Raw genomic sequence first — 11,922 nt, 5'->3', positions numbered from 1 at the left:
CTGTCCCAACTTTCATTCAAAAATAATTCCAGATTTACAGATTGAACTTGCATCGATGATATCTAAGGCTTCCGATAACGAAATTGAGTGAACTCAGATTCTAAATTAATCTACTCGACGAGATCTATGTTTTATTAAGAGGCTCTCAGATTTAATTCTCACTAGAATATTCTCTAAAAACGTTTTAATATTTCTGTCCAACCTTCATCATTCCATCATTATCATAGGTCAATTTGAATCTTTCACTATTTAGGGGTCATCAAAAAGTGATCTTTAATTGGAAAAAAAATGCAATACTCAAAATCGTCTACAATCAAGACAAAAAATAAATAAACAGAAAAAATAAATAAAATAAATCCAACTAAATAATAAAAAAAACTGGGTCATCTTGGCAATGCTCCCATACTTGGGGTTTTTCAAGTGTGATCCTCAATAGTCCCCAGCGGAGTCGCCACTGAAAGCGCCCTCGATCCGCGGGGTGCGCGGATCCGCTTTTGACCCTTGAGGTTTGGGAGTCGCCACCTAGTTATTGTGGTCTAGGAACCAAACTGACTCTAACATGGATAAAAAGAACTAATCTACCATAAAAAATCTGAATTCGGGGATTATGTTACGGGGTTGGAAGGTGTTAGGCACCAACCCCGCCCGGCCAAAGCCGGTCTCTACTAACTTCCCAAATATATCACATTGCTAAAAACCTAGATAAAAATAAAAATAAAAATTTCATACCTTTCCGATAGCAAGGATTTTGCTCCCTCAGATCTGACAAAAAGAGCTCCTTGTACTGTACTCCATTGCTTCGTTCTGTCTCCGGATTTGACTTCAAATCTCCTTAATCAAGGTATCTCTTTATTTCTGAATCTGAACTCTTCAAGTTTTTTGTGGATTTAAGGGTGTTTTTAGAGGGATTTTAGATGTTTTCTAGACTAAAATTCGAAGTGGGGATGTTAGGTAAGGAGTTGGGGCTCCAAAACTAGGGTTTATGGGGGGCTAGGGGAGCTTCTAGACCTACTTCTCTTAGGGTTTATGATTTTTACGAAAATAGGGTGTGAGCACCTCTATTTATAGATGTTTTTAGGGGTTGATTTGGATAGAGTTAGTGTTTAATTAGAGATCTTTTAATTAGAGTTGTGTTTTAGTTAGACTTATTTTAGGTAGAATTGTGTTTTAATTAAAATTGTTTTAGGTAGAATTGTGTTTTAATTAAAATGTTTTAGGTAGAATTGTTTTTAAATTAGAACTCTATTAGATAGAGTTATTATTTAATTAGAGTTCTATTATGACTTTTGGTCTTATTTGATTGACTTTTAATATTTTAACTTTAGTCTTAATTGATTGACTTTTAATATCTTGACTTCAGTCTTGCTTGATTGACTTTAATTTTGACTTCAGTTTTGCTTAATTGACTTTAATACCTTGACTTCAGTTTGCTTGATTTACTTTAAAATTTTGGAGAACCCCCTTCCATTATTTCTTTAATTCTTTGGACCCCCAAATGGAGGGGTCCTTAAAGAAATATCCCACGAACCCTTAACAATTTTACCCGAAAGTCCGATTGATCGATTTTTTAGGTTCAAAATTTTAAATTAATTTCATCAAATTTCACTTTAATTATCTAATATTTTATTTATTAATTTCGAATTTTTTAATTATGAAAAATGTGTGAAATTACCGTTTTGCCCCCGGAGAGGATTTTTCACGTTTCAAGTCGGTTTTTAATGTTCTAGGATGTTTTAGAATCGGTTTTTCGTAAGGAATTCAATGAGAATGTTGGTTTGTGTCATTTATGAAAATTTTTATGTGAAATGATTGTGAACTTTATGAGGGGCATTTTAGTAATTTTGTCAAATTATGTTAAAATTGGTGAAATGATTTATTTGGTTCCGATTTGTCATTTTATATGTTCGAATGGGTTTTTCTAAGCGTAGCATAGGCTCTAACGTTGTTTTGAGATTAGGGGTATTTTGGTAATTTGATCAATTTTTAGTGATTTTTATCGTGAAGCTTCTTTTTGTCTGCAAGATGATGATTTCTATGTTTCTGAGGTCGTATTTTCCTAGTGTAGCGTGATTTCTAAGGTTTTATCAATTCGAGATACCTCATCCGGATTTCTGAAACATATCGGGTAACAAAATAAAGCAATGGAATACACACCCATCATTGGGAATCATTGCGATCGGGTTGACGAGTTGATTAATCAGGTGGATGCAAAAATGGGGTGTCTACAACGTACACATTGCACATATTAATTAAGGAGAATTTTTTAAAATTTAAGGATCTGACACCGTCAGTGAGAGTTCGCGCTCAAGGACTTGACAACCTTCTAGTTCGATGAGAGTTTTATCTTCAAAGATTCGAACATCTTGACGAATTGCTAAATCAGGCTGCAAAATGGACTGTCACTAGCTTTGGCATTCGGATATCGCACTATTTACCAAAATAGATTTGCTATCTAGTTTGTTTCAACCCTCTGCCAAAGAGGGGCATCTGTAGACACCCCATTTTTGCATTTGCCTGATTAATCAACTCGTCAACCCGATTGCAACAGTTCCCAATGATAGATGTTTATTCCATTGCATTATTTTGTTACTAGATATGTTTCAGAAATCTGGATGAGATATATCAAACTAACAAAAATGTAGAAACCACGCTACGCTGGGAAAATATAACCTCAAAAACATAGAAATCAGCATTTCTCAAACAAAAAGAAGCTTCACAGTAAAAATCACTAAAAAATTATCAAATTACAAAAATACCCCTAACCTCAAAACATCCCTAGAGCCTACATTATGCTTAGGAAAATCCTTTCAAATATATAAAATAACAAATCGAAACCCAATAAACCATTTCGCCAATTTTCACAAAATTTGACAAAATTACGAAAATGCCCATCATAAAGTTCACGATCATTTCGCACAAAAAATTTCATAAATGATAAAAACCAATATTCCCATTGAATTCCTTACGAAAAATTGATTCCAAAACATCCTGGAATATTAAAAAATGACTTAAAATGCAAAAAGTCCTCTCCAAGGGCAAAACGGTAATTTTACAATTTTAATAATTAAAAATTCTAAAATTAATAATTAAAATATTAATTAACGTGAAGTCTTAATTAAAATCTTAAAGTCAATCAAGTAAGACTAAAGTCAATCTAGTAAGACTAAAGTCAAGAAATTAAAGTCAATCAAGTAAGACTAACGTCAATCTTAAAGTCAATCAAATAAGACTAAAGTCAAAATCTTAAAGTCAATCAAGTGAGACTAAAAGTCAAAAACCTAATAGAGTTCTAATTAAATAATAACTCTATTTAAAACAATCCTAATTAAATAATACTCTATTTAAAATAATTCTAATTAAAATATAACTCTACCTAAAACAATTATAATTAAACAATAACTCTCTCTAAAAGAATTATAATTAAACATTAACTCTATCTAAAAGGCACCTAAAAAAATCTATAAATAGGGGTCCTTACAACCTATTTTCGTATAAAAAAATAAATCCTAAGAAAAGTAGGTCAAAAAGCTTCCTTAGCCTCCCATAAACCCTAATTTTGAAGCCCTAACTCCTTACCTAACACTCATATCTCGACTTTAGCTCAAAAAATATCTAGAAACCCTTCAAAAACACCTAGAAATCCATAAACAAATCCAAAAAATTCAAATCTAAGAAAGAGGTACCTTGTCTTGGAGATCTGAAGTGAATCCAGTGATAGAACGAAGCGAGGAATACCGTACAAGGAGCTGTTTAACCAGATCTGAGGGAACAAAACCGTTGCATTCGAAACAGGTGACTATTTTTATTATTTACGTCTTGTTAGCAATGTAGTTTTATTTGGGAATTAGTAGAGACCGGCGTTTGCCGGACGGGGTTGGTGCCTAACACCTTCTAACCCCGTAATGTGATCCATGGATTCAGTATTTTTTAGTAGATTAGTTGTTTATTTATCCGTTTCGAGTCAATGTTCAGTTCCTAGACCGTAATAACTAGGTGGTGACTCCCAAACCTCAAAGTCAAAAGCGGATCCGCACACCCCGCGGATCGAGGGCGCTTTCACACGTAGACACCATTCTAGATTTTGATTCTTAGCTTTATATAACTCAACCCCCAATAATATAATTAAAGACATGTTGTTAAGACGTGTGAATATTTTTATTAATATTTAAAATTTATTATTTATTTATTTTTTAACAAAATTGTAAGAAAAATAATTTTCATTTTAAGAAGATAGGATAATGAGAGAAGGCTGGGTAGAAGTGATTTGACACCAAAATTTGGATTTTAAAAATGCCCCCACCTTAACATTTAAACTTAATCTAATTGAGGTCATTTTGGTTAAAAACCAAGAAAATTGTAATCACACATCCCTAAAATCACATAGGCTAGTTTTTAAAATTACAAAAATTACCTTATTTACTATGTAATCTTCTAACTACTCTTTAATTAATATTTTAATTTACAAATAAACCCTCATATACATCTACTTTTGCACATGCCACCTTCTAGTTTACAAAAAATAATAATATAGATTTATAAAACTATTTATGAACTAGAATAAATTATCTATTTTCATTAAAAAAATTAGTTATGAAAGAAGATATATGTGCTAGATATTAATTTAACATTATCTGTATACCTTTATAATAAATTAATTTTTTTTTAAATATGCCAATTTAGATCAAATCATTAAAATACTTCACTCAACCACATTTTTGTAGGGTATAAAGATTAAGATAAAGAAGTAGGGTCCATGCAACCCCACTTTTTCGCCTTTCCTCTATTTTCCTCTTTAATTTTATTGTCTTCTCTTTCATTCTGTCTTCCTTTTTCAACAATACCCTTCTAATTTTACTATCTTTCTTTTTTGATCTCCCTCAACCCTAAAGAGGAAAGTCTGACATTGAAGTCGCCATGCCACTTTAAAATTTAGGAGGAGCCATCCTTGTAACATGACACACATCCTTTTGTATCTATTTCACATCTTTACCTTTCGATTAATATTTAGGATACTTCCTGAAGGTATCACTTGTAATCCAAAAGAGAGGGTCATATTGAAAATTTGAAGCATGGCAAGTTCTTCGAAATTTCCCCTCAAAGAAGAAGACCGTGCCATGTGCACTAACAAACTCTAGTAATCTATATAATAAAACACAACGATTGTCTTCTCCCAATGTTTATCTCTCATAAAGAGCGATTCAAATTCAATCTTCCACGCATCTTACGGAATAATTTCAACTCTATTTCCTTCTCTCTCCTCCTTTCCTAAGGATACCCCTTTCCACTAATACCCTCAAGCTTTATTTTCTTTAGAATCCTATCAATTTTCAAGAATAATCCTTCAATTTTATTACCTTCAAAATACTATCATTTTTCAATAATAACCCTACAACTTTATTGTATTTAGAATACCATCCATTTTTCAATGACACTCCTACAACTTCGTTTTCTTTCGTCATTTACGGTCAAACTATAGTTTTTTAAATATAATATCCACTTTTATAAAAGACCACACATATTTATAGTATAGGGAAATGCTACTCCAAAGTTTACACAAACATTGTTTATTTAGACACCGAAGTTATTTATTTTCCACTCTTTATTTAGGGTTTGTTTAGAAATTGATAAAAAGCCTATGCTTGGATCTTAGCTCTTGAAATTTTATGATCACTAATTAGCTCGAAGTGTCGACATGAATTTCAACGAGTTTCTTAAGCCTCACAATAGCTTTAAATCATCAAAACCAGTCATTCTTTGATTTATCAATCTGAATACATGTTAATTACAAGGGATTTGTGATGTTTGAACATATTATACAAAAAGAATAATGATTTTCTAGCATACGCCCCATCATAAAACCATAGATAATTTGCCTTAGGATACAAAGAATCATAAATCTTTTTCTTGTGTATCCCATGGCAAATGATCCATGGTCCTGTGATGTTGGGTCTCTGTCAGAGGGGATTATTAGATTATCATGATACTATACAAAAATGGTAGAACCAAAATAATTGATGAGGGCATGGTTGGGGAAAAGAGGAGAAGAAAAAAAAAGGGCACAATATTTTTTCTATTATTTTTGGAGTGTAATCATCTAAAATGGAGTGTAAAAAGGAATTTTGGAGTGATGAAGTTTGGTACAGGTGGTGGTGTGCAACTAGTCGGTCCCTTCTAAATTCCATAGAAAATCTCCAATCCCTAGTCCCTACGAGCGGTTGTATCTTCAATCTAGTTGTCATCACGCAGGATGGAGAAAATTTCAAGCTCGATCGGTAAAAAACGCAGACGAGAGAACGAGATCGACGACGAACAAAGAGAAACAGATCTCGACACTTCATCACTTGGTGATCATCTCTCTATTTCTCTCGTTTTTTCCTATTAGCTTCACATATCATCGATGTTCAACAAATCAATTAGTTCTGATTTTCTGATTATAATTTCGATTCAAATTGTCTAATTTCTTTATGGTTTCAAGATCATAATTCCTTCCCCCCCCCAACCCTTTATTTCTATTATAATTTTGTAGAGAAAAATCTTACGTTTAGCGACACTTTGATAGCTCTTCGAATAATGCGAGCTCAGTTTCCAAGCATTGAGAAGGTCAGTAATAATTCTGTTTCTATATCTTGAAAAGAAAAAAACTTAAAATGATTTTTCCAGTGAACATAAATTAAAATCAATCAGGGAATTATTATTTTTTTTTGGCACCGAAGTTGGCTTACTGAATTAATTCTCAAATTATTAAAAATTTATATTTACATCCAATTCCCCTTTCGGCAATGAAGTTGGTCTGCTGATTTTGGAATTATACACCTGTTGATTTTTCCGAGAGGTAATTTGGTTAATGAATTCTGGGTCACCTTCTCATGCATTTTTTTTAAAATATACGTTGAATCGTGTTTAAGACCATTTTGGATGTTTGTCGTAATTGTTACACTTGTGATTTCTCTTAAATAGGTTTTGGTGATTAGGAGAGGGACCACAAGACCAGATTTTAAACCAACATGTGCAAATCAAATAGTTACATGGCATTTTTTTTTTTTACTTTCTACAATAATTTGTATCATCTTTGTTACCAGAATTTCTTGTGTATGTATGTTTTCAGGTTTCAATTCAGCCCTTCGTTTTACGTTCCCAGTTGTATAGCAGTGTAAATGACAGGACACAAGTGGATAGGGAACTAGAGGTTTGGTTCCATGCCTTTTGAATTTTTGAAGAATTTCTTGAACCATTTATTGCCCTTCATTTGGAAATTTATGATTCATATGGAGCTTCAAGTAATTTTAACTCACCACTCATTTTGTAGTGCATTGCTACATGTCTTAATGAAGTTGTAGATATCGTGAAATGGCCCCCTCCCCCACCTTGGTGTCCATGTGGCAGGCATGCATCAGGTGCATGCTTCAAGGTGGATGCTTGGTTGGAGGTCCCATCACTACTTGCGTGTAAGTTCAACCTCCTTGACCAAGGGGAGTTGGAGACTGTGTGGCCTTAGGGATGTAGGCTATAGTAGACGATCAGTGGGGCAAGAAAAAAATTCTGCCATATGGCAGATGCAAGGCGTACTATGTCTTGTTTAATGTCCCATACAAATGACCAGTTACACTTGCAAAAGGAAGAAGAAACTGGAGAAATCTCGTGCATATCATCATTTGACAGGGGGGCAGGTAGGATGTCTAGTAGGTCCACCATGTCATTGATTAACCTACATAGCTTGATCCCTGCCCAAATAGGTGATTGACACTGGGTGGCCCACCAAATGGTGTAGCGATGCAATGACTTGGGACCTTACCAACGTGTTAGGTGAGTATGACCTCACCTACCTATGCCTAACGGTGATACAACTTCCCAAGACCTTTGTAGTAGGGAGGTTTCCCCCTCCCCTATATAAACGTAAGTCCTCGGGCCATGAATGGACACCTCTTGGTACCTCTATCTCTAGATCATTTGTCGAACTCACTCCCTGCACCCATCCTGCAGTCCTTAGCGTCCCTCTTGATAAGCTTCCCATCTATGCTCATTATTTCAATTACCAAAAAGTCACGTAAGTAGTTTAGGTGGCGGTCAAATTTCTCCTTTGCAACCCTCACACGATGTGAGTTGTGCCCTTAGAACAAAAGTTAATTTGGTGTACGCAACTCATAAGACTAGTTTGTTAGGGAAGCATCTTAACACACGAGATGAAGCACGAGTTATTTCTTGATGGTGGTCTTCAACGTGAGGATGCCTAAAGTTGATTTTTGAATATAATATATTAAACTATAAAAAAATCTCTATTCCATAATACTTGCATCTTCTACTTGTTCTTGTTCATGTTCTTTTTTTGATGAGGATAAAATTTATTAGAAGTTTAGAACACAAACAAAGCCAAAGAGGTTGAGGAGACCTTCTTGGGGCTAACTGGAAAATGAGTACTGAGCAAGTACTTTTCTTTCTTGGGTTTTCGAAGACTGATTCCTTAAAGCTGTGACAACTTGTAGATGAGTAGTTTTATGATGCTTTGGTGATCCTCTTCTTACTTTTGAATACCCTCCCCTTCCTCCTATTCTATAGGCTTCAAGAAATTGCAAATGGTAGCAGCTTCTACACCACTCAACCTCTGTAGATTGAATAGCGAGTGTGCCAGCTTTGAAAGAGCTCTAACCTTGATAGGGCTGTCAATGGATTGGATTCAAGTTGGATTGTTGTTGATTTGGAACCTATCCAATAACAATGTTGTTGGGTCTAGATCGCTGACCGAAAAGTATCCGTCTATGATTCTAGTTTCACATTTATCCCACTAGGGTCTCAACAACATACATCAAGGAACCCCCCTGCTTAAAAAAAAAAAAAAAAACTACTCTAGAAAATGGGCATTTACACACTCTGTTTGCAAGAAAGACGTAGGCCTACTGACGACCCAAATATAAATCTACTGTTGTTAGAAAATCGTTTGTGTCTCCACCATTTCAAATGTTAATTATTGTCCCTTTATACACATCCATTGTGACGTCAATGGACCCACTTGGCACAGCCTCAAGGCTTGAACTCTACTTGGTTTCGATAATTCTCGTGTTTTCTTCGTACATTTGTAGTGAAAATGGGCTATCATTTTTATTAATATCTCAATTTTAGACGTTCCAAATAATGTACATAGCTCATAGTATTGTTTACTTTTTTTTTCTTCAGTCACTAAAGAAGGAGAAAATTTTGCGTGTATTCAAGCTAAATACGGGGCAAGATGATCATGCCATAATGTTCATGGAGGACTATTTAAATCAGGCGGGTTCCTTTCTTTTGCTGAATCTATTATGTTGACGTTCTCATAATTAAAGCTTTCTCAAATTTTAATTTTCTTGTCAGTTTTCCAAATAAAGGCTTTTATTTTAGCATTCCAATGTTTGAAATTTTGATGAATATGACATGCTTGGTGTGTCCTAGGCAATGTAGAATCATCTTAACACGTTCATAATTCGCACTGTTATGACTGACCCCCTTTTTGTTTATTTCTGTTTAGATAGGGATTGGTGAGAAAAGGATAGAAGTGAAAAAGAAAGATGACATTGCGGTTTTTGATTGGTTTAAAATGTATGTTATTGCCACCAAGCTGGATCCTAGTATAGAACATCAAGAGTTGGTGCGTTATTTAATATGAATTACCTTCGTATAGTTTTTGACGTGTTTTAGCTTTTTAACCAATTTTGAAATGCTGAAACATCATTTAAATGCTTTCTAATATTTGATAATTTTATATATGTTGTAGTTTTTCTACTAATATGAGTTTTACATCGTTGCTTTCATTTTTTAAACCAATCAAAACTAGAACTCGGGAGAGCTGCATTGGAGTTCAAGTGTTTTAAAACAAGTAGAACAAAGACTGAGTATCTGGAGTGTAACTTCAGTATTGACACCAGTGTTTTAAAAGTCGTACGCCTCGAGGCTTAAGCCTCAGCAGAAATTAATGAGGCTTAGGCCTCAGAGGTGTAAGGCGTACTCCTCATGCCTCATGCCTCAAGAATAACTGAGGCTTAATTTGTTCGGCTGACCCCAATGTCGTGGGTCAAAAATCAATAATTTTTCTTGCTTTATTTTAGACAAATAGCCCTCCCTCCCATGTATTTTATTTACCAAAGACTACTAAATAAAAGTGTTTTTTGTCCTCTAAACATAGGTTATCAAGAGATATCTCAAAATTACTCTTTGAAATCCTAAAATCTCCCTACACCAAGATTTCTTCCTAGATGTTCCAATACTTATCTGGTTCCAAATCTGTTGGTTCCTATAACTTTCTTACAAAGATTGTGGTCAAATAGAACCAACAAATCAAGGATTTTCTTAGGTTTTGTGGAATGTGGTCTTTCTATGTACTTTCTTGAACTTTTTACCTATATTTTTTTTTCTTTCAAAATCTCATATTTCTCTCATATTTCTTTTTATTCTCTAATTTATAATAGGGTTTAAAACTTCATTCCTTGCCCTAGACTAGTTGTTTATTTGATGTTTGATGATACTCTATGACTCTATGAGTGATGATACATAGCTACTTCCCTAAATTTTTATTGTTTAATGTTTATTTGATGCTTGAAGGTTGTTTACTTGTTTTTCTATATTTTTTGAATTTATTCTAATATATATATATATATATATATATATATATTATATATATATATATTATATATATATATATAATTTTTATTTTTAAATTAATTGAGGCTTATGCCTCAATGAGCCTTGCCTTGAGAATCCAAAATGCCTCAAGTACACCTTAGGTACTTTAAAACACTGAATGACACCCATGGATATGTATGTTTGGGGAATACTTCAAAGTAGTCACCGATAATTGATGGTCAAGTTGGAAGTAATGGCATTATTGTACTTATTCGAAGGTGGCTACCATTGTTTGTGAAGTCTTGAACTATGTAAGTTAGTGTGCTAATTTATAGTACTAGCAATACCTTCTGCACATGGTGATATCAAATGTCAACAAATGTCCCAGTGTTAGTCCTGGAATTTAAAGGGAAATCATGGAGTACATGGACAAACTTAAAAAAGAAAAGAAAAGCATGTCGACATTGTAATATTAGAAGAATACATGGAAGGTGGCGGTAGTGGTAATGATAATGATAGTTATGGTACTTCATCTACATTAGTGGGGGTTTTCTAGACCATCACCACCAACTTGACCACCTAAAAGAGCTTGTGGTCGTGATCCACTAAACTGAAGATGTTATAGACCACATCTAGAGGACGTTGACTAAAGAGAGAAAGGTAAAGGACTCATTCAGACAATGATAGAAAATTGTTTTAAAAAATAAAGATTGGAAAAACAACCATTCAATATGTAGCTAAATGGATGCACCAAATTGTCATTGCTCTCAATGCCATTAAATTAAAACACGTCAAAGTAACAATTGAAGCATTATGAAAGTTTGGATTTGGACTAAAACAACATTGTTATCATGAAATAAGGGAATCTTGTTTAGAAATGTTTACAAAAAGAAGTGTACGTCACTAAAGTTATTATCTCCAAGTATAAAGAGACATAAAAACCTATGGGTGTACTCTAATGGCCGATAGATTGATCGATAGATGCAGTCAAACATTCCTTCTGTCCGACTGCATTGCCATTGTAAGCTCACATATGCGTGCAAAATTTGTTGGGAGCATCTTCTTATTCATTGTGAGTTGGCCTCTGGTGTTTGGTCTCAATTTCTTTCCCTGTTCAATGTTTCTTCGTGTCATCCCGGTTAGTTATTTCTTTCTTGTTCTGTTGGAAGCTCCCTTCTCTTTCTAGCAGGTTGAAGATTTTGTGGAAGCTCATTCCCTTTGCTATTTGTTGGGTCTTGTAGAAAGAAAGGAACAAGTGCACTTTTGATAGAAAGGAAGGTTCCATCCAAGATTTAATCTTTGGTATTCTTGGTTTGTTGTTTGTTTGGTGTAAGG

General features: G+C 34.0%; 1 protein-coding gene across 11 annotated transcripts in view; it reads left to right on the top strand.

Moving 5' to 3' along the window:
- Positions 1-6,106: 6,106 nt before the first annotated feature.
- Positions 6,107-11,922, top strand: part of LOC147396452 (Serine/Threonine-kinase) — a 30,242-nt gene continuing 24,426 nt past the window's right edge. For 5 of the 11 annotated variants that reach the window (XR_015180612.1, XR_015180613.1, XR_015180614.1 and 2 more), the window contains exons 1-5: positions 6,107-6,344; positions 6,527-6,600; positions 7,106-7,186; positions 9,169-9,261; positions 9,497-9,616. Coding sequence is in view for 3 of the 11 variants with exons in the window: in XM_086450804.1 (XP_086306930.1) it covers positions 6,248-6,344; positions 6,527-6,600; positions 7,106-7,186; positions 9,169-9,261; positions 9,497-9,616 (465 nt within the window). In the remaining 8 variants the exon portion in view is untranslated. The remainder of the gene's footprint in view (positions 6,345-6,526; positions 6,601-7,105; positions 7,187-9,168; positions 9,262-9,496; positions 9,617-11,922) is intronic. The other 6 variants (XR_015180607.1, XR_015180609.1, XR_015180610.1 and 3 more) reach the window with 2 other exon arrangements.

This window comes from Akebia trifoliata, chromosome 8 (genome assembly GCF_017979445.1).
Source record: "Akebia trifoliata isolate Shusen 1 chromosome 8, ASM1797944v1, whole genome shotgun sequence".
Classification (NCBI taxonomy): Eukaryota; Viridiplantae; Streptophyta; class Magnoliopsida; order Ranunculales; family Lardizabalaceae; genus Akebia; species Akebia trifoliata.
Note: the sequence above shows the minus strand (reverse complement) of the source record. Positions and strands in the feature narration are given on the sequence as shown.